General features: G+C 38.8%; 1 protein-coding gene across 13 annotated transcripts in view; it reads right to left on the bottom strand.

Annotated features, from left to right (window-relative positions):
* Positions 1-24331, bottom strand: part of LOC128685704 (acyl-coenzyme A thioesterase 1) — a 326051-nt gene that overhangs the window by 168778 nt on the left and 132942 nt on the right. For all 13 annotated transcript variants that reach the window (XM_070088074.1, XM_070088077.1, XM_070088081.1 and 10 more), the window contains one exon: positions 6977-7179. In XM_070088074.1, coding sequence (XP_069944175.1) covers positions 6977-7179 — 203 coding nt within the window. The remainder of the gene's footprint in view (positions 1-6976; positions 7180-24331) is intronic.

The raw sequence follows: 24331 nt of genomic DNA, 5'->3' as shown, positions 1-24331 counted from the left end.
GTATGAAAGTTTAGTAGTACCAACACTCTTATATGGGTGTTAAGCTTGAGTTGTAAATGCTGCAGTGAGGAGACGGTTAGAGGCAGTGGAGATGTCCTGTCTAAGGGCAATGTGTGGTGTAAATATTACACAGAAAATTCGGAGTGTGGAAATTAGGAGAAGGTGTGGAGTTAATAAAAGTATTAGTCAGAGGGCTGAAGAGGGTTTGTTGAGGTGGGTTGGTCATTTAGAGAGAATGGATCAAAGTAGAATGACATAGAGAGCATATAAATCTGTAGGGGAAGGAAGGCGGGGTAGGGGTCGTCCTCGAAAAGGTTGGAGGGAGGGGGTAAAGGAGGTGTTGTGGGCGAGGGGTTTGGACTTCCAGCAATTGTTCGTGAGCGTGTTAGACAGGAGTGAATGGAGACAAATGGTATTTGGAACCTGATGAGCTGTTGGAGTGTGAGCAAGGTAATATTTAGTGAAGGGATTCAGGGAAACCAGTTATTTTATATAGCCGGACTTGAGTTCTGGAAATGGGAAGTACAATGCCTGCACTTTAAAGGAGGGGTTTGGGATATTGGCAGTTTGGAGGGATATATTGTGTATTTTTATATGTATATACTTCTAAACTGTTGTATATTCTGGGCACCTCTGCAAAAACTGATTGTGTGTGAGTGAGGTGAAAGCGTTGAATAATGATGAAAGTATTTTCTTTTTGGGGATTTTCTTTCTTTTTGGGTCACCCTGCCTCGGTGGGAGACAGCTGACTATTTAAAAAAAAATATATATATATATATAGTGGACCCCCAGTTGTCGGCTGATTTGGTTATTGGCCAACTCGGTTATCAGCAGGTTTTTCGGTGCCCGGTTATTGGCCATTCGCTCGGTTATTGGCCATTTTGGACCCGTCCATCCGCCATCTGGGGCAGCTTTCGCTTCAGTTTGGCTTTGTCTCTCGGTGGCTGAGGAAGCTTCTGCTCATACATCCAAACATTTCGCTTGTTTACCATTGTTTTTAGTGGTTTTTCTTGCAGTGCAACTCTGAAATAAGTAAAGATGGCTCCAAATAAAGTTCCTAGTAAAGTTTCTGTGGTAAAGAAAGTGAGAAACACCATGGAATCTAAGCGTGAAGTGATAGAAAAGTTTGAGAGTGGTATGAAGGTGGTGGAACTTGCCAGGATGTACAGCAAGAATAAATCAATAATTACATCCATCCTCGCAAAGAAAGAACAAATCAGAGACAATAATGTTGCAAAAGGAGTAACTTTTCTAACTAAACAAAGGCCACCAATTATAGAAGAGATGGAAAAGGTATTATTATTGTGGATTAAGGAAAAAGAATTAGTGGGAGACAATGTTGTGGAGTCTAACATTTGTGAAAACACAAAGCAACTGCATGAGGATCTTGCAAAGAAAATGACTGGAACAAGTGCTGTAGTTTGTGAATTTAGGGCCAGCAAAGGATGGTTTGATAGATTTAAGAAGTTCTGACAATTGTGCAGCTGAAAAGTATGTTCACGAATTCCAGGACTATGTAAAGGCTGAAGGATTCGAACCCCAACAAGTGTTCAATTGTGACGAAATAGGCCTGTTTTGGAAGAAAATGCCAAAGAGGACCTACATTACCCAGGAGGAAAAGGCACTACCAGGACACAAGCCTATGAAAGACAGGTTTACTCTTTTGTTGTGTGGTAATGCTAGTGGGGATTTCAAACTGAAGCCTTTACTCATGTATCACTCAAAAAATCTCAGTGTGTTCAAGAAAAACAATGTCATGAAGAATAGACTGTGTGGGATGTGGAAAGCTAATCATAAGGCATGGGTCACAAGGCAAATTTTCAGAGTGGGTTAATGTGTTTGGCCCAAGTGTGAAAAAATACCTCCTGGAAAAGAAATTGCCACTCAAGTGCCTCCTATTACTAGACAATGCTCCTGCACATCCTCCAGAGTTGCAAGACCAAGTGTTTAGGGACTTTAGTTTCATCACAATGAAGTTCTTGCCTCCTAACACCACTCCTCTCCTCCAGTCCATGGACCAGCAGGTCATTTCTAACTTCAAAAAACTCTACACAGAAGCAGTGTTTCAAAAGTGCTTTGAAGTGACCTCAGACACTCAGCTGACCCTAAGACAGTTCTGGAGGAATCACTTCACTATCCTCCATTGCATAAGCCTTATAGGTAAAACTTGGGAGGGAATGACTTCCAGGACTTTGAACTCTGCTTGGAGAAAACTGTGGCCAGATTGTGTCAAAGAGAGGGATTTTGAAGGGTTTGAGGCTGACCCTAACCCTGCCGACCCTGTGGACCCTATTGTGGCACTGGGGAAGTCCCTGGGGTTGGAGGTGAGTGGCGAGGATGTGGAAGAGTTGGTGGGGGACCACAGGGAAGAGCTAACTACTGAAGAGCTGCAGGAGCTTCATCTCAAACAGCAACAGACTGCAGCTGAGGAACTTGCTTCAGAGGAGGAAGAGGGAGTGAAGGAGGTGCTTTCTTCAGAGATTAAAGAGGTGTGTGCAATGTGGACTAGGGCGCAAGCTTTAGTAGAGAAACACCACCCTGACACAGCTGAAACAAGCCATATCTGCAACATGTTTAGTGACAAAACCCTGTCCCACTTCAGGGAAATCTTAAAGAGACTCCAGAAACAGAGCACTCTGGACAGTTTTTTTTTTTTTTTTTGTGAGACAGGGGTTCAGTGACTCTCAAGCTGGTCCTAGTGGCAATAAAAGACAGAGAAGGGAAGTAGCCCCAGAGAAGGCTTTGCTACCTAAAGTCTTTATGGAGGGGGATTCCCCTTCCAAACACTAACTTGTCCCTTTTTCCTCCTCCCTATCTTCCAGAAGCCAGCATTAGCCTTCAATAAAGGTATGTAATACTTACATAATTGTTAAAAAAAAAAAAAGTGAATATTTTTGTTTGGAACGGATTAATTGTATTTCCATTAATTCTTATGGGAAATATTAATTCCGTTATCAACCATTTCGGTTATCGGCCAAGCTTCTGGAACGGATTACGGCCAATAACCGGGGGTCCACTGTATTGTAGAAACTAGAAGGAAGGAAGGAAGGAAAGAAAGAATGAAGAAAGAAAGAAAGGTAGGTAGGTAGGAAGGAATGATGGCACATTTACCTAGGATAACTACCCAACACAACTGTATGCTACTACTTTGAAGAAAACTGCTCAGTCTAGGTGTTCTGTCTGTGCACATACAAAAAAATGCCCATAAAAATGCAGACACACTCATTTTATGTGTGAGGAGTTTAATACACCATTGTGTATGAAACCATGTTTCAAAGAATTCCACAAGCTGCAGAACTTCTAGAAACATGTCCAGTGACTCTATACGTGTATAAAAAAATTTTTGTATTGTGTAAACAAGTTTTGTAAACAATATATTGAAAATTATGTTTCTGGCTTACTGTGTTGTATACAACGAGTGTATATATGTACATTGCACCTTACTTTGGTCTCACAAGCCACATAAGTTACCTGGAAAAATAAAATAGTGAAAAAAAACAAGAAACATTCGAATGCAAGTAAACCAAAGTTTACTGGTGAGTGGAATTCGCCGCTGCTGCCATACATGGCTCATTTTCTGCCAATTTTACTTCTCTATATCTCAGTAAGTATTGATCGCAAAAATTTTTTTGGGGCTTTAACCCTTAAACTATCCAAATGTAGATCTACATTTACGCGCGTAGCGCTCCGCCCTTTATTTTCCCCCCATTTGAAAGCATGTAAAAGAACGTAGATCTATGTTCAGAGCACTACGTGAGCAAATGCAGATCTACGTTTGGACAGTTTAGGGGTTAACAATCAGAAAATTAATCTTAACATTTTCATTAGAAAAAATAATTTTTTTTTTTAATAATCTTCGACACCAGGAGACACTTCAGGATTTGGAGTTGTGACAGTCAAAGGGTTAAGCAGTAAAAACAATATAATACATCACAACAATGAACCACAATTATATATTCACTTTTATTTTTGTAAGATCTGGAGGTCTAAAAAAAAGTTGTTTGAGTGGGGAAGATCGCATCCTGAATTTTTGCTCATATTCAGAAACAAAAAATCAACCAAGCAACTGCTTGTATCCTGAAAAACTTGTATGATGAGCATTCATAAGCCGAGGTTCCACTGTACAGTAGGGCCCCACTTATATGGTGGGTTAGGTTCCAGGCTGTCGCCGGAGAGCAGACATCGCAGGAAGGCAGAACGCCATTTTTTTCCATTTATAAATGCATATAAATGCCAGACAACAAGTTTACACTAAATTATATTAAGTTAGTAATAGAACTAGGCATTAAAAACACACAAAGTAAAATACAGTCACAGTACATTCATTACTTATCTTAAAGTATTTGTAATCTTAATGTAGGGAGAGAGGTGAGTAGTACTTATTTGTAGGAAGTCAACTGCAGGTAGCCCTGGCTCCCCGTCTCATACTTAATATACGATATTTAAAACATTCCAGAGAGTTAAAATACACATACAGTACACTCACTATTTACTTTAAAATATGTGTAGTCTTAATATAGGAAGAGAGGTGAATAGTATTTATTTGTAGGAAGTCGTGTAGGTAGCCGGTAGGTGTATTATTATTATTATAATCAAAAAGAAGCGCTAAGCCACAAGGGCTATACAGCGCCGGTAGGTGTAGCCCACCTGGGCTACAGCTGGTGGCTACATACACTGTGGCCCAGAGCCATATTATTAGCATCGACATACCTTGTTCACTGAATTTAATCATTTCTAACAACTGCCTTTAGATGCCATCATAAACGAAGGGAGAAGTAATGAATAATTCATGCCGAAAATTGTAAACAAAGGCGGAGTGGGGGAGTGGCTGGGCCAAACACAGATTCATACACGTTTTCTCTGGTGGCTGAGCAGAGAAAACGTAATGTTGTCCCTCCGCCCGGCTACCACACAGGTCCACAAGTATTATTATCAGAGCACACATATAAAATATGCAATAAATGCCAGACAACAAGTTTACACTAACTTATATTAAGTTAGCAATAGAAATAGGCATTAAAAACACAATAAAAGATAAGATACATACAGAATGCACTTATTACTTACCTTAAAATATTAATATTAATGTGTGAGAGGTGAGTGGCAGGGTGTTTATTGAATAAAATCAGAATGACACACTATCATCCTCTAACTTGGCACTTAAAGCAAGAGGCTTACGACTCCTCTTTTTATCAAAGCTAAGCTTAGACGCCATCATCAATGAGAGCCAACTAGCTAACGAAAGAGTAAACGAGATACAGAGTTCAGACAATGTAAGAATACAAACTGAACAGGTAGTGGGCAATCACTTGGTCAGTTGAAATAAATGCGTATTAATATATGTCTACTTTTAGTTCATTCACAATATTTTATTTATTATAATAATAATTACCTCACAATACAAATACATACTCTTACATTGTGTACAAGTTGTACAAGTTAGTTCAGAATAAACAAACAGCAACACACCATTTTTAGAGTGAATGAAGATTATTATTATAATTATTATTATCATAATAAAAAGCACTAAACCCACAAAAGTCGTGAATTGCTATATATAGAGTGATGGCATACGAAAAGAATATTTTTCTACAGGTATCCCCCAGTTTGACTAGAGAAAACGTAATTCTTCCTACACTACCTACACAGCCGCTTTGTAAACAAATCTCATATTTACGTTAATTTTTATTCTTTGAGTGTATGTATCATGTTTATATGCTATGTAATGGGTTTCATATATAATTTTGAAGAAAATATCAAAGATGGATTAATGAAAATGCCTATATTAATGTATAATAAGACATTTAGTGTGCCCAAGTGATTATTATTACGTAGTATTGGCGTCAAGAGTAGAGAGACTCTTAATGTGTACCTACACACCAGCATAGTGTGTAAGTATATTTAGGTATGGGTACACATAAGTATAATTATCAGAGTACATATAAAATACGTAGTAACTTTAAAACACTTGAAATTTTGGAAAGTTTCCTCACATAATAGATGTGGTCACGGAGAATGTAAACAAACCGGGTGGGGCGCGCCGTATTTGAAAGACCGCTTGCTGTATAGCAAATTTTGGTCATAATTTGACATCGCCATATTAGCAGAGCGGCGTAAGGCGAAACACTGTAAAGCGGGGCCCTACTGTATATACATTATGCATTATATTGGTCTCACAGGCCACAAAAGTTGCTTGAAAAAATTAAATACTGTATTAGAAAATACAAGAAAAAATAAAATAAGAGTAAAAATAATATTACTGTGTGAGAGGCAGTCACTGATGCTGCCATGAGTGGTTCACTTTCTGTCAACTTCACGCCTCTATATCTCGGTAACTACTGACAGCAAAAATTTTTCTCTTTCAAAACACTCAGAAAAATATTCTTAAGATTTTGGTAAGAAAAAATAACATTCATTTTTTTTTTTTTTTAATATTTTTCAACACTGAGAGCAGGTTTGTGATGAGGGCTGTTGACAGTGAAAGGGTTAAAGAAACACGCCCAATGTTTCTACCCTCGCTGGGAATTGAACCCGGACACCTCTGAAGAAGGGGTGGGGATATGCTATAATGTGTGTTATAACAGTACTTGCGCTCTGAAGGTTGTTGATGTTGCAGTTTTTTAACTGTAGTGTAGGTTTGCCTCTGGCAAGGCAGTGGTGAATGATAAAGAAAGTGTTTCTTCTTTTCTGGGTTACCCTGCCTTGGTTGGAAATGGCTGATGTGTTAATGAAAAAATAAAAAATAATATGTGTTCCTCCTTTCTTATGTTCTTTATATGTTATAACTTGCTGTTAGTAGTATGAGAGATTAATTCCACATATTCATTTAGAAAACTGGAAAAACCTTTCCTTCAGATTCATACATAACATCATTTACACAGCTATAAGTCTGCAGCTGCTTATAATTCTTGTATGGATCATATTTATCAAGCATATTGGCAAGTATGAAGGTAATCCTAGAAGAAGTATTACTTACCTTATCATGTTTTAATAAGAATTCAACAGCTTCCTCAAAGTAGGAAATATTTAATTCCTCTAGGTATTCTGGCAGGTCATCATATGCAAAGAAAGCCAGTGCAAGAGATGCAAAGCCCCGCGATGCCAGCTGGGCTGACCGATATTCCAGCAGCCCTCCAGCACTCCCAAACAAGTCAATTACACCAGGGAAGGGACCATCTCCTGCAAGAAATATGCTACACAGAATGTATTATGTTGATAATGGCATAAAATACAAAAAAATTGATGTTTAAGACACATGTGCAACAGTAAAATATCTTTATTTTTGAAATAATAGGCTTCTTCAGTCAAATACAGAGGCAGCAAGTGTAGTAGTGAAATAAAGATGATGTAATCAGTTCATCAATCTTTAGGAAATGGAGTTGAATTCTTCTCCAGGCTGAGGGACTGACCACCTCAAATACTATTTCTTCCATCTTTATTTCACTACTACACTTAATGTCTCTGAATTTGACTGAATCCTACTGTGTAGGCAAAACATTTCAATAACAGATACCCAACTATCGCACTTGTCTTAATCATCAAGAATGTGTTATGAAATCAAACCTTCATATGATAATACAAGTGACCCTTTCCCTTCCTTATGATTACCTGACTGACTTTCCCTGCATTTACTACAAATTCTTTCAAACCCCTAAAATGCCAACATTTTGAGAACTGGCACTGGTTCCCAGGAACATAACCCTCATTTATAGCATTGCACCTAAGGGAAATAATGCTTCAACACAATGGCTTGATGGGCAATAGCTCTCCAAGAACCAATTAGGTCATAAGTACAGGGATGGTCTATACTATATAGAAATTGCCTGGGTGGGCTAAATTGGGATGACCTGACTATGGGTCAGGTAGGTGATATTGGTTGCCAGTATGACATACAGTAGACCCCCACCTTACGATATTAATCCGTTCCTGAAAGCTCATCGTAAGCTGAAATTATCGTAAGGTGAATAGTAGCGATGGTTGATTGGGGTTTGGTATACAACCTGGCCAGCTCCGAGACACGCACTCCACTTTTGTACTTACCAATTATCTCTTTCTTCATTTCCATAGTAATTTTCACCCTTTTTACCACACGGTTGGCACTAGAAGCTTTCTTGGGGCCCATGGTGACTTATTTTGCAGATACAATCACTAAAAACGCTGTGATAATATGAAATGTTCCAATTGTATGCGTGGATGTGACCGTACTGGCTGGCTTGTAAACACTGGCACCCACGGGGCAGCTGAGGCGTGCTCAGGCCACACGTGGCATGCGTCTCAGACGAATCGTGTGAGGAGAGGCAAAATTTTTGCGTCAAAATGTATCGTATGGTGGATTTAACGTAAGGTGATGCCATTGTATGGTGGGGGTCCACTGTATTTCAAAGCATAGTTCTCGCTGCCCAGACAACTTTTGTTCTGAGTAGGAAAATTAGATCAAACAAAAATGATCCCAAATGGATAAACAAAAGATTAAAACATCTTACTAGTCAAAAGAGAGGCACATACAGGCGTATCAAGAGAGGGGATGGGCAGTTAAGAAATCAATATATTTATTTATTTATTTATTTTATTTATTTATAAATTTTAGCATACATACAGAGGTACAAAAAAATACAGATAAGAGCAGCATGCCAAAGCCACTTATACTATGCATAGCATTACGGGCTGGCTTAAAATTAACTAAGCAATGATGAAATCAGTGATAAGACATTATTGTAAACAGATAACTATAAAATACAAATGAGTATTACAAAGACAGGTCATATGGTTGCATGCATTGCTGTTCATTCAGGTAGTGTATTTGAAAAAAAAAAAAAAAAAAATAACAAAGTTAGGTTTAACATTTGTGTGATATAATTGTGAGTAACATTTAGGATATACAATTTATATGGTTCAGTTATTCAGTATTTATTTGGTTTTGAGTGAGTAAGTGAACTTTGAGAAGAGACTTGAATTTATAAACAGGTAGTGTTTCTTTTATATTTACAGGTAATGAATTCCAGATTTTAGGGCCTTTTATGTGCATTGAGGTTTTGCATAGCGTGAGATGGACACGAGGAACATCAAAGAGTGATCTGTGCCTTGTATTATGGTCATGTGTTCTGTTGAGGTTGGCAAGGAGATGTTTGAGGGGAGGGTTAATATCAGAGTTAAGTGTTCTATGTATGTAATAAGTGCAATAATAAGTATGGATGTTTTGTATGGTGAGTAGGTTGAGTGTTTTGAATATTGGTGGAGTGTGCTGCCTGTAGTGAGAATTTGTTATCATTCTAACTGCAGCCTTTTGTTGGGTAATTAGTGGTCTGAGATGGTTAGTTGTTGTTGAGCCCCATGCACAAATTCCATAGGTGAGATAGGGGTAAATAAGAGAGTGATAAAGGGCCAGGAGGGCTGAGTGTGGAACATAGTACCGTATCTTCGATAGTATGCCTACAGTCTTGGAAATTTTCTTAGAAATTTGTTGTATATGTGTATGAAATTTGAGTCTATTATTGAGGTGGATTCCTAAGAATTTTCCCTCTGTTAGCTTTGTGATAGGTGATCCGTTTATCGTTATGTTAAGAGGTACATCTGTAGCTCTGCTACCAAACTGAATGAAGTAGATTTTGTCAATGTTTAATGTAAGTTTGTTAGTCCTCATCCAGGTAGATATTTTCTGTAATTCGGTGTTTCCAGTATTGACTAGCGTGACTGGGCTCAGGTGAGAGAAGACGTATGTGGTGTCATCTGCAAAAAGTGTGGGTTTGAGTAATTGCGAAGCATTTGGTAGGTCATTTATGTATAGGAGAAAGAGAAGAGGGCCAAGGACACTTCCCTGTGGGACACCAACTGTAATTGGTTGTGCGGAAGAGCTTGCCCCATTTGCGTACACATATTGGCTTCTGTTGCTGAGGTAAGACTTGAGGTAGTTGAGGGAGTGCCTTCTAATACCATAGTGTGACAATTTTACGTGGAGCAAGTCATGGTCAACTGTATCAAAAGCTTTACGTAAGTCAATGAAGATCCCCAGTGGAACTTCTTTTTTCTCTATTGCAGTGTATATATGTTCTAGCATGTGTATAATAGCATCATTAGTATTTTTATTAGGCCTGAATCCAAATTGGCAGGGGTTGAGAATGTTATGGGAGATGAGGTAGGAGTAGATTCGTTTATTAATTAATTTTTCGAAGATTTTTGAGAGAGGGTGTAAATTGGATATTGGCCTATAGTTATTCAACTCTGTTTGGTCTCCTCCTTTATGAATCGGGGTGACCCTTGCTATTTTGAGAACTGTAGGGAAGGTGGAGGATTCAATGGATTTGTTAAAGAGTGTTGCAATGATTGGTGATAGTACTTGTGATGCTTTTTTGTATATAAAGGGTGGTAAGGTATTTAAATCTCCTGCCTTGTTTTTCAGTGCGTTGATAATAAGGGAGACTTCGTATGGGTTAGTCGGAGCTAGGAACAGTGTGTTCGGGTAGTTGCCAGTGAGGTAGTCATTTGGTGGGGTATCTGAGCTTGGGATATTATTCACAAATAACCCGCACATAAAAGACAGAAGCTTACGACGACGTTTCGGTCCGACTTGGACCATTGACAAAGTCACACTAACAGAGGAGGAGCAGGACGGCTATATATAGGCAGGAAGAGGTGGAGGTAGTAGTAGTGGTAGTAGTAGTGGTGGTAGTAGTAGTGGTGGTAGTAGTACAAGAATTGTATATAATACCGACAGGATGAAATGACACATGCACAACACCCGGGCATCCCCACCGTAGACGTTTCGCCATCCAGCCAGCCACTGGATGGCGAAACGTCCACAACAAAGACAACCAGACGCCGCACATGTGTCTAATTTCATCAGTAGATGTAGTAGAAGAAGAAGAGGAAGTAGTACTGGACGGTGGGGATGCCCGGGTGTTGTGCATGTGTCATTTCATCCTGTCGGTATTATATACAATTCTTGTACTACTACCACCACTACTACTACCACCACTACTACTACCACTACTACTACCTCCACCTCTTCCTGCCTATATATAGCCGTCCTGCTCCTCCTCTGTTAGTGTGACTTTGTCAATGGTCCAAGTCGGACCGAAACGTCGTCGTAAGCTTCTGTCTTTTATGTGCGGGTTATTTGTGTATCGTTCCAGTCACGGTATTGTGCCTTTTTGTTATTTATTTGGGATATTATTGGCAAGGTTTTGGCCTATAGTGGAGAAGAAATCATTGAGTCTGTTTGCTGTTTCTGTTGGTGAGAGTTGGGGTTCATCTGATTTTGCTAATTTTATTTTGCTATGTCGTGATATCTTTTTTGTTCCCAGAATTTCTGATAGGGTCTTCCAGGTCTTTTTTATATCACCTTCTAAGTTGGATAATCTGTTCTCATAATACAATTTTTTTGCCCTTCTTATCAGGCTGGTTAGGATTGATGAGTAACGTTTTGTTTGGTCTCTGGTTATGTGACCCATTCTGTACTGTTTTTCATATCGGTGTTTTGTATTTATGGATTTGAGAATGCTGGGTGTTAGCCAGGGACTGTTCAGTCTCTTAGCTGTCATCTGTTTAGTTTTTTTAGGGCAGTGCTTGTTATAAAGGTATTGGGTCTTTTTTAGAAAATTATTAAAACAATCGTCAATATCTGTATAGATTTCTAGCTCAGTGTGCCAGTCAATGTTTGTTACTGCTGTTGTGAAGTTATTAATGGCTGCCTCATTGTGAAGTCTGAAGGTGACTTTTGTAGTGTCTTGGGGTATTTTACCAAGTGTTGTTATGAGGAAAGTAGGGTAGTGGTCTGTGGTATTATCTGTAATTATGCCTGATTTTAAAGGGGATATGGTGTTGGTCCAGATGTGGTCAAGTAGGGAAACACTAGTCTCTGTAACTCTTGTAGGTTTTGTTACTGTTGGTAGCAACATGCAGTTACTCATTGTGTTTGTGAATTCAGTAACGTGTGGGTCCTGGTCTTGCAGGAGATTTATATTGAAGTCACCTGAGAGTAGTAAGTGATCTTTGTTCATGCGTGCATCAGTTATCATACTTCCTAGGTTTTGACTAAATTGGCTAATGTTTGATTGTGGAATTCTGTAGATGTTTATCACTGTGAGAGGTTTTTGTAGGTATTTGGATTTGAGTTTAGCTATTATATATTCCCCATGTTCATCCCTTGTGCAAGTATTAGTGATACATTCTAGTTGGTCTGAGTAGTATATTGCTGTGCCACCCCCTTGTTGGTCTGGCCTACAGTTGTGTATGGCTGTGTAACCAGGAATGGCATAGACATCTGTAGTATCAGGCTTTAGCCAGGTTTCAGTTAGTGTAATGATGGACATATTGGCATGCAAGGAATTTAGTAATGCTAGGAGGTCATCATAATGCTTGCTTAAAGATCTGATATTGTAGTTAAAGATAGTTATGTTGTTGTTGGCTCTGAGAAGTGCCTCTGATTGTTCTGCTGTGTAGTAATTACAGTAACTGTTTGAATCATTTAAGTCATTAAATAAGAGGTTGGTATCAGGATCAATGCTTGTAATCATAAGATTTGTAGTGAATCTATAGTTAGAATTAAGTAAAAAATAAAGTAAATATTCTAAAGCTAAAAAAATAGCACCTGAATTATTTAACAAATGTAAAAAATAATGAGCTAAGGTAGTTTTTTAAAGCTAAAATAAAGGAGACAATATAAAAGGGACTAAAATAATTTGTGGTGAACAAATAAAGTGATGATCAAATAATGGAGCTTGGGAATATGATAGTAGGTAGTACTTTAAAGGTAATTCTTTAAAGTTAGAATTATAATATAAAATTATAATATAAAAGGGACTAATATGAGTTGTGGTGAACAATAAAGTGGTAATTAAATAAATGAGCTTTGGAGTATAATGGCAAAATAGTGAACTTATTAACTTTAGCACCTGAGAATAGCACCTTGATTAGTTTAACAATTGCGAATATATGATCTAAGGTAGTTATATAAAGCTAAAATAAAGGACAAAAAAATATATAAGGGACTACAATTAAGTAATGGTAAACAAGTTAAATGGACAGATAGTCACTATGAGATAATATTGGTTTAGGAGTAAGATCTGATTTGTAATATTAAATAAGTTGAGCAGTTTATTGCACAATAAAAAGTAAAATAAAAAATGAGGTAGTTGGTACTAGCTAGCAAAAGATAGTTTTGGTACTTGCAAAAAAGTAATTGGAATATACAGTAATTGCACACACAATAAAAAGTGACTAAAAAAACAAGTAGTGGTAAACAAAAATAAATGGACAGGTAAGAACAATGAATAATGGTAATGTCAATTAGATATAAAAAAAGGAATAAAAGCAAAAGGGGATTATGAGGCTAAAGTCGCAAGGGATTCGAAGACTAACCCAAAAGAGTTCTTTCAGGTATACAGAAGTAAGATTAGGGACAAGATAGGCCCACTTAAGAGTAACTCAGGTCAGACCACTGACAGTGATAAGGAAATGTGTGAACTTTAACACTTACTTCCTCTCAGTCTTTACTCAGGAAGATACAGTGGTCCCTCGTTTTTCGTAATTAATCCGTTCCTGGAGCCATTACTATAAATGAAATTTACGATTTGCGAATCAATTTTCCCCATAAGAAATAATGTAAATACAATTGATCCGTTCCTGACACCCAGAAGTATTAAAACAAAAAAGTTTTTTACATGAAATATACATATAGTACATAAACAATACAATGGGAAATGATGAATGAAACATTAACAGCATAACACTTACCTTTATTGGAGATTCTTCTTAGTGTATGAGAGACTGGAGGAGGAGAGAGATTGGATTGTTTACAGTTTGGAAGGGGAATCCCCTTCCAGCAACACCTCAGGTACCAATTGCTTCTCTGGGGTTGCTTCTCTTCTCTGTTTCTTAATGCCACTAGGACCACCTTGAGAGTCACTCTAGTCCTGTCTCGCAAAGTAACTGTGGAGAGAGCTCTGTTTCTGGCGTCTCTTTAACACTTCCCGAAAATGGCCCAAGAATTTGTCACTGTACATTTTTCTCACCTTCTTTACCACAGGCTTGGCACTAGGAGCTTTCTTTGGAGCCATGGTAGCTTATTTAGTAATTGCAAACACTAAAATGAGTGGAATATTATGAAATATTTCGTAGGAGCACTTGAGGGGACCTTCACTCACTGGCAAACAATGCCAGACTGGCTGGGTAGGGAGGCCGCCCCGGCTCACACCGTGCGTATGCGTCCCGGACGAACTACTATTCGCAAGTCAACCTATGAAAAGCGAGTCCATGTTTATACGAAAATACCCCTATGATTGGCGAAATTTACGACTGCCAAGAACTACGAAAAGCGAGGGACCACTGTACTAGTGAAATTCCAGAAATAATAAATTATGCAGAACAGGATGATGATAAACTATGCACGATTACCTGGAATATACCTGGAAAGGGTTTCGGGGTCAACGCCCCTGCGGCCCGGTCTGTGATCAGGCCTCATGGTGGATCAGGGCCTGATCAACCAGGCTGTTGCTGTTGGCCACATGCAACCCGACGTACGAACCACAGCCCAACTGGTCAGGTGCTGACTAAGTGCCTGTCCAGTGCCTTCTTGAAGACAGCCAAGGGTCTATTGGTAATCCCCCTTATGTATGCTGGAAGTCAGTTGAACAGTTTTGGGCCCCTGACACTTATTGTGTTGCCTCTTATAATGCTAGTGGCACCCGTTTTTCATTGTGGAGATGTTGCATTATCTGTCGAGTCTTTTGCTTTCGTAGGGAATGATTTTCACATGCAAGTTTGGTACTAATCCCTCTAGGATTTTCCAAGTGTATATAATCATGTATCTCTCCCGCCTGTATTCTAGGGAGTACAGGTCAAGGAACTTCAAGCGTTCCCAGTAATTTAGGTGCTTTATCACAGTTGTGTGTGCTGTGAAGATTCTCTGTATATTTTTTAGGTCAGCAATTTCACCTGCCCTGAAAGGTGCTGTTAGTGTGCAGCAACATTCCAGCTTAGAAAGAACAAACGACCTGAAGAGTGTCATCATGGGTTTGGCATCCCTAGTTTTGAAGGTTCTCATTATCCATCCTGTAATTTTTCTAGTGGATGCAACTGATAAACTATTATAGTCTCTGAAGGTGAGATCCTCTCACATGATCACTCTCAAGTCTTTTACATTAGTTTTTCGCTCTATTGTGTGGTTGGAATTTGTTTTATAATCTGATATAGTTTTAATTTCCTCACGTTTTCCATATCAGAGTACAGTGGACCCTCAATCAATGATGATAATCCGTTCCAGAGAGCTTGCCCTTAGCCGAATTTATCGTTAGCTGAATTAATTTTCCCCATAAGAAATAATGGAAATCCAATTAATTCGTTCCAGACACCCAAAAGTATGAAAAAAACAAAATTTACCACATGAAATATACATTTTCCTACACACAAAAAGAAGGATATGTGCACAATATACTGTACTAAATGAAGAATAAATGACACTTACCTTTATTGAAGATGTAGTGATGAGACACTGTTTTTCTTGAACACTCTGGGATTTTCAGAGTGATACATGAGTAAAGGCTTCACTTTGCAATCTCCACAAGCATTACGACAAAACATGAGAGTTAGCCTGTCTTTCATAGGCTTGTGTCCTGGGAGTGCCTCTTCCTCCTGAGTAATGTAGTTCCTGTTTGGCATTTTCTTCCAGAACAGGCCTGTTTCATCACAATTGAACACTTGTTGAGTATGGAATTTTTCAGCTTCGCCATGCCTTATCACACTGTGCATGCCACTACGATTCTTAAATCTCTCAACCCAACCTTTGCTGGCCTTAAATTCATCAATATGAGCAGTAGTTCCTGGCATTTTTTCCTGCTCACCTGGGTGTTAGTTGACTGGCATGGATTGCATCCTGGGGGACAAGATTAAGGACCCCAATGGAAATAAGTTAGACAGTCCTCAATGATGCACTGACTTTCTTGGGTTATCCTGGGTGGCTAACCCTCTGGGGTTAATTGTTTCTCGGTAACTGTTTCTCGTTAAGCCACACCAACAACACTCTCTCCGCATCTTCGAGTAGTACAGCTGACGGTGGTGCAGCAGCAGCAGCAACTGACCATGTTACAACAGCAGCAGCTGATGGTAGTGCAGCAGCAGCTGATGGTGGTGCAGCAACAGCAGCAGCTGAAGGTGGTATAGCAGCAGCTGGTGGTGGTGCAGCAACAGCAGTAGCTGACCATGGTGCAGCAACAGCTGACTGTGGTACGATAGTGTTTCGATAGTATTTTTCACCCTTTTTACCACAGAGTTGGCACTAGAAGCTTTCTTTGGGCCCATGGTGGCTTATTTAGCAGTTTCAATCACTATAAACAATGGAATAATACAAAATATATCGCATGTATGCGTGAAACCATCCGCCCTGGCTGGTAAACAATGGCACACTAGCTGAAGGCAGGGCAGCTGAGGCGCTTAGGCTGGACGGCGGAAGGCGGATGCATTCGGGACGAATGTCCTTACCCAAGTTTTTCACCGATGGTCGAGCCAATATTTTTACGCAGAAATGCAACGTTAGGCAATTTTATCGTAAGACGATGCCAGCATTGGTTGAGGGTCCACTGTAATTGAAATTTCTCAGTAGTGAACTTCACACTGTTTCCTGCAGCCCATTTAAAGATTTGTCCACCTGGAGTCTTGCGGTGTCTTCAGCGGAGGACACTGTCATGCAAATTCAGGTGTCATCTGCAAAAGAAGACATGGCACTGTGGCTTACATCCCTGTCTATGTCAGATATGAGGATGAGGAACAGGATGGGAGTGAGTACTGTGTCTTGTGGAACAGAGCTTTTCACCGTAGCCGCCTCAGACTTTACTCTGTTTACTACTACTCTGTTTTCTATATGTTAGGAAATTATAGATCCATTTACCAACTCTTCCTGTTATTACTTTTTCAAGCATTTTGTGTGCTGGTATGTCATGGTCATACTTCTCAAAGGCTTTTGCAAAGTCTGTGTGTACTACATCTGCATTTTGTCTGTCTTCTAGAGCATCCCAGACCCTGTCATAGTGGTCCAGTAGTTGGGACAGACAGGAGTGACCTGCTCTAAACCTATGTTGCCCTGGGTTGTGTAACTGATGGGTATCTAGATGGGTGGCGATCTTGCTTCTTAGAATCATTTCAAAAATTTTTATGTTACAGGACATTAGTGCTATCGGTCTGTAGTACATGTACTTTGCTATGGCTTTACTGCCCCCTTTGTGGAGTGGGGCTACGTCTTGTTTTTAGCAGCTGTGAGATGACCTATGTGTCCATGCTCCCTCTCCATAGGATGTTAAAAGCACATGATAGGGTCTGCAAGACCCTATCATGAGTCTAGGCCTGGGGCAAAGACAATGGCATGTCATTTATCACATTTTCGAAGTCATTTGGTGTCAGGATAATATCAGATAGGTTTGAGCCTACCAAATTCTGTCTCTCATAAAAAATTCATTTAGGTCATCGACTCTGTCTGCTTAGTGGCTCACTAAAAACCGAGTCATATTGGGACTTGAGTAGCTCACTCATTTCCTTGCTGTCATCTGTGTAGAACCCATCTCATTTAAGTAAGGGCCCAATACTGGATGTTGTTCTCGACTTTGATTTGGCATAAGAAAAGAAATATTTTGGGTTTCTTTCAATTTTATTTATGGCTTTTAGTTCTTCCCGCATATCTTGGCTCCTGTAAGATTCCTTTAACTTTAGTTTGATGTTTGCTATTTCTCTGACCAGTGTCTCCCTACGTATTACAGATGTATTGGTCTCTTTTAGACGCTCTAATATTCTTTGCCTTCACCTGTATAGGGAGCGCCTTTCTCTTTCTAGTTTACATCTTCTCCTCCTTTTCCTTAAAGGAATATGCCTTGAGCATACTTCAAGCACCACAGAGTTAATTTGTTCTAGACATGGGTATTTATCCATGTTGGTTAGGCTACCTTCCCAGTGTATATCACTAAGTGCCTGGTTTACCTGGTCCCACCTTATGTTTTATTTATTTGTTTATTTATTTATTTTTTATTTGGACATGATACATAGTTGTACAAAGAAATAAAGTCAAACGTCTCCTTACCAACCTCAACAGAACACATGACCATAACACAAGGCACAGATCACTCTTTGATGTTCCTCGTGTCCATCTCACACTATGCAAAAATTCAATGCACATAAAAGGCCCAAAAATCTGGAATTCATTACCTGGGAATATAAAAGAAACACTGTCTGTTTATAAATTCAAGTCTCTGCTTAAAAATCACTTACTCACCCACAACTAAATAAATATTGAATAATTGTATCTCATAAATGTTTAACCTGTGACCCAATTAAACTTTGTTATTTTTAATTACATTACCTAACAGAATACTCCATTCTACTGAATGCACAGCAACACAGTAAATGACCATATGACCTGTCTTTGAAATACTCATTTGTGCTTAATTGTTAACTGTTTACAATAATGTTTTACCACTGAATATATCATTGCTTAGTTAATCTTAAGTTAATTTTAAGCCTGCCTATAATGCTCTGCATACAAGGGGCTTTGGCATGGTACACTTAACCACTGTATTTTTTTGTACTTCAGTGTATCATGTTCAAATTAATAAATAAGTAAATAAATATTGGGTGTGCATGCCAAAGCCCCTTGTATGCAGAGCATTATGGACAGGCTTAAATTAACTTAAGATTAACTAAGCAATAATATATTCAGTGGTAAAAATTACAGTAAACAAATTACAATATGAAGTACAAATGAGTATTTTAAATAAGACGCATTAAAGTTGTACAAATTTATAGCATAACAATGTATAATATAATACGATCAAATCGGGTAAAATCAATGATTTGTAGTGCAGAAACAGGTCATATGGCCATTAGATGAGTTACTGTGCATTCAAGAGAATGGAGTATTCTATTAGGTAATTTAATTAAAAATAAAAAAAAAAAAACATAGTTTGATAGGGTCATAGGTTATACATTTATGAGATACAGTTATTCAGTATTTATTTAGTTGTGGGCGAGTAAGTGGTTTTTAAGAATAATCTTGAATTGATAAACAGACAGTATTTTTTTTATATTCACAGGTAATGAATTCCAAATTTTTGGGCCTTTTATGTGCATTGAGTTTTTACACAGTGTGAGATGGACACGAGGAACATCAAAGAGTGATCTGTGCCTTGTGTTATGGTCAAGTGTTCTGTTGAGGTTGGTAAGGAGAAGTTTGAGGGAAGGGTTTATATCCGAGTTTAATGTTCTATGTATGTAGTAGGCACAATAATAGGTATGGATGTTTTGTACGGTGAGTAAGTTTAGAGTCTTGAGTTTAGAGTTTTGAATATTGGTGGAGTGTGCTGCCTGGAGTGGGAATTTGCTATCATTCTGACTGCAGCCTTTTGTTGAGTAATTAATGGTCTGAGATGATTTAATGTTGTTGAGCCCCATGCACAAATTCCATAGGTGAGATAGGGGTAAATGAGTGAGTGATATAGGGCCAGGAGAGCTGATTGTGGAACATAGTACTGTATCTTCGATAGTATGCCTATGATCTTGGAGATTTTCTTGGAAATTTGCTGTACATGTGTTCGAAATTTGAGTCTATTATCAAGGTGGATTCCTAAGAATTTTCCCTCTGTGAGCTTTGTGATAGGTGATCCGTTAATCATTATGTTAAGATGAACATCAGTAGTTCTGTTCCCAAACTGAATGAAGTAAGTTTTGTCAATACTGAGAGTAAGTTTGTTAATCATCATCCAGGTAGATATTTTCTGTAATTCAGAATTTACAGTGCTGGCTAGTATGACTGGGCTCGGGTGAGAGAAGACGTATGTAGTGTCATCTGCAAATAGTGTGGGTTTGAGCAGTTGCAATGCATCTGGTAGGTCATTTATGTAAATGAGAAAGACAAGAGGGCCAAGGACACTTCCCTGTGGGACACCAACTGTAATTGGCTGTGTGGAAGAGTTTGCTCCATTTGTGTACACATATTGGCTTCTGTTTCTGAGGTATGGCTTTAGGTAGTTGAGGGAGTGCCCTCTTATACCATAGTGTGATAATTTTATGTTGAATTATGTTGAATTTAGTGAAGGTTCCCTCGTGACTGATCACATTTTGTTAGTCTAAGGCTCCATGCATATATGTCTGTACCTCTATTATGTTGTGATCTGAGTATATTGTTTTTGATATGGTAATATTTCGTATCAGATCATCATTGTTAGTGAAGATGAGGTTCAGTGTATTCTCCAGTCTTATTGGCTCTATTATTTGTTGATTTAAGGTGAATTTGGTGCAGAGATTTAAAGGCTCATGTGTGAGTGAGTTTTCATCTGATTGAGGTAACTAGTGATATGGTCCTCAGACATTGAAATTAAAACCTAACAAATCCCCAGACCTTGATGAACTGTTCGCAAGGGTTTTAAAGGGATGTAAAGAGGAACTTAGCATACCTTTAGCTAATCTTTTCAATATATCACTACAAACTGGCATAGTGCCAAACAAGTGGAAAATAGCAATTGTAATAACTATTTATAAGGCAGGTGACAGGTCCTTAGCTTCAAACTATAGACCAATAAGCCTTACCTCCATAATGGGAAAATATGTGGAATCAATAACTGCTGAGGTAATTCGTAGCCATCTTGAAAGGCATAAATTGATTAATGAATCTCGGCACAATTTTACAAAGGGGCATTCCTGTCTTACAAATTTATTAACTTTTTTCACTAAGGTATTTGAGGAGATAGATCATGGTATTAAATATAATATTGTGTATATGAACCTCAGTAAGGCTTTTGACAGAGGCTATTGAGGAAACTTAAAGCACACAGAATAGGAGAATTTTTTTCCTGGATAGAGGCATGGTTGAAAAATAGGCAGCAGAGAGTTTGCATAAATGGGGAGAAATCAGAATGAGGGCACATCACAAGCGGTCTTCCGCAAGGGTCAGTGTTGGGACCCTTGTTGTTCACAATTTACATAAACAACATAGATGAGAGAATAAATAGTGACATAAGCAAATTTGCTGATGACACCAAAATAGGCCATCCAGTTCATTCTAATGAGGACATTAGAGCAGTTGTTACAGCCCCCTGCCAAACTAGTGGTTAAATAGTTAACCTGCCGGCCGGCAGTACCACTGGGTACGTCATCAAACCCATTGTGGGGACTGCTGAGCCGGCCTTAGAGCAGTAAGTACCTGAACACCTCACGGTACGCACCGCAGCAGTAATTACCAGAACACCTTACAGTATAGATCTACTGGCAGTAGAGAGTATTCTCCTGCCCATCTTTTGGTATTCTACTGGCTTCTACTGATTTTAGAAGAGCCGCTCACCGAGTCTGATGGCCTCAGTTACTTGATGGCCGCACTCAGTGAGCTTGCAGCATGGTGTTCTGCTAGTAATTCATCGGACCACCTTGTGGTGTGTCAATTGGTCTTGAAGGCAGTAGATAGTACTCACCAGACCATCTTACGGTGTACTTCTACCGGCCTTAGAGAATATTTACAGGACTACCGGTGATGTCTGCGGACTCACTGCCTACGCTGGTCAACTGTGGGCTAAGTCAACTGATGCTGTTTTAGTGGGACATTACATGAAGAAAAGGTTGGAGTGTTACACTGAACTGGGCTAGGACCGTAGTGTGACACTTAAGCAAATATGATGGAGTGGAACACTGAGATATGCTACAGGACCGTAGTGGAACACTGAGAAGAAAAGGGTGTCTTGTGACACTGAAGATGGCCTGGTTGTAGTGTACATTGAATAGTATCATGTGACTGGCCTCTCGAAAGATGCTACATCGATAGTGAGTGTGTCGCAGAGACAAGGGTGTCAAGTGTGACACAGTCGAGAAAGGGTGTGGATGACGCAGAGAAAAGGGTGTCGTGTGACACGGAGAGCTGGAGTGTCTGGTGACACAGAGAAATGGGTGTCAAGGGACACGGTTGTGAAGGAGCGTCATCACACGGTGAAAAGGGTGTCGAGTGACACGGTGGAGAAGGAGCGTCACAACTCGAATAAGTGCCGTGTGGGACACAGAGCATCATTATAAGTGTCGTGTGAGACACGGAGTTGATCATAATTTATTATTATACAAATGTTATTTATAATTTATTATTTTAGCATAGATATATATATAGCGACACAGGAGTGTCAAGAAAGTTGTACCTGTGTAGGGTTACGAATTATTTATTATTTTAGTAAAATGCTAATTATAATTTATTATTGTAACTTGTATATATTATCAATGTTTATTAGTTCAAATACCTCTAGACCAAAGATTGTGTTTTTTATATAATATTAAAGATTCATTTATTTTAATGCTTTATTTTTGTATCCCAAACTTTTATATTACTAACACCTAATATAAAAAACCATTTGGTGTTTTTTGTAATATATGAGTGGCCTGTTCGGGAGGATAATGATTATCAAGAATGATTTCTGGGATGATCATATCTGGGATGACGGTTCGGGATGCATATTACATTGATCTGTGTGTGTCGGTCCTTTTGTGGTGGGGGTGTTACGGCCCCCTGCCAAACTAGTGGTAGAATACCAAAAGATGGGCAGGAGAATACTCTCTACTGCCATTAGATCTATACTGTAAGGTGTTCTAGTAATTACTGCTGCGGTGCATACTGTGAGGTGTTCAGGTACTTACTGCTCTAAGGCCGGCTCAGCAGTCCCCACAATGGGTTTGATGACGTACCCAGTGGTACTGCCGGCCGGCAGGTTAACTATTTAACCACTAGTTTGGCAGGGGGCCGTAACAGCAGTCCAGAATGATTTGAATAGACTGATGCAGTGGTCGGAGAAGTGGCAGATGCAGTTTAATATAGATAAATGCAAAGTTCTAAGTGTTGGACAGGAAAATAACCATGCCACATATAAACTAGATAATGTAGATCTTAACCCTTTGAAGGTCGACCGGCCCTCTCCCAAACTTGTTCTCAGGGTCTAAAAATATTTGAAAAAAAAAAATTATTTGTTCTTATGAAATGATAGATTTTGTTTTTCTAAATGTTATAGGCTAAAAAAATTTTTTGTGCCATCAATATTTACCGAGATATGGAGGCATAAAGTTGACAGAAATTGAACCGATTACGGCAACAGGCCGACTGAAGGTCATCCGGTAATTATTTATTTTGTTTTTTCTAACTTTTTCTATTATTTTTTTAATATTTTTTCTTTTCAAGTAACTTTTATGGCCTGTGAGACCAATATGAGGACTATTTTGTATGTATTCACTCTTTCTATACTACACAATAACTGCACAGACACTGTTGTCATTATATTGCTTACAAAACATGTTTACACAAACAACATAAAATGTTGTTTATTGCTGTTTTTCTATATTATATATACACATATACAGTCACTGGACATGTTCCTACAAGTTCTGCAGCCTTTGGAACTCTTTGAAACATAGTGTCATGCACAATGGTGTTTTAAGCTTCTCACACATAAACCGAGTGTGTCTGCATTTTTGTTGGAGTTTTTTTGTATATGCACAGACAAAACACCTCTTCTGAGCCTTTTTCTTCAAAGCAGTAGCAGACAGTTGTATTAGAAAGTGATCACAAGGCCTCAGACGAAAGGGTAGTTGATGATCAGTTTGCAGGCGTTGTTCTATTGCAGGTCTTGTTACTTGAATAATATTTGTCTGATGACAAACAAAATTGACCATATGGTGGTTTGTTTCTGGTCTTCAACTTATACACATTATAAGGATTCAGCATGGAAATGTCTACAAGATGAAAAAAGAGTTTCATGTACCACTTATAAATCTTTCAAACACAATCAGCAAACCCAGTTTGCATATCACATATGTCCACTGAGTGCATATTGAGGGTGTAGTCCATCACAGCTGCAGATTTTAGAATGGGTTCATTGGTCTTTCTATGCTGCCTGCCAGTGTCTGTCATTTCGTTTCAGTTAGCTGATGACAACAGTGTGACATCTCGTTTGTCATGCCACCGAAATGCCATGATGTCATAGCAAACGCCTGTACCTCACCTCTATGAGTGCCTGCATTGAACCTGGGCATATGTTTAAAATTTGCACACGCTGTACCACACACATCTGTCACGTTTACTCGCAAAAAATCAGTGTACCAGTTATCAGTATATAATATATGCCCCTTATTACCAAGATATGGTTCCATCATTGTTCTAACCACATCACCAGAGATACCCAATAAATTCCTAGTATCTTGCAATGTATTACTTCCAGTGTACACAATAATATCCAATACAAGACCACTGTAGTAATCACAAAGTACAAACCTTTATACCAAAGCTTTTCCTCTTGCTTGGTATATAATGCTTGAATGACAGTCTACCTTTGAAGAAAAT

The sequence above is a fragment of the Cherax quadricarinatus genome, chromosome 23 (genome assembly GCF_038502225.1).
Source record: "Cherax quadricarinatus isolate ZL_2023a chromosome 23, ASM3850222v1, whole genome shotgun sequence".
In the NCBI taxonomy this organism is placed as follows: Eukaryota; Metazoa; Arthropoda; class Malacostraca; order Decapoda; family Parastacidae; genus Cherax; species Cherax quadricarinatus.
This window is presented reverse-complemented; position numbering and strand designations above follow the sequence as displayed.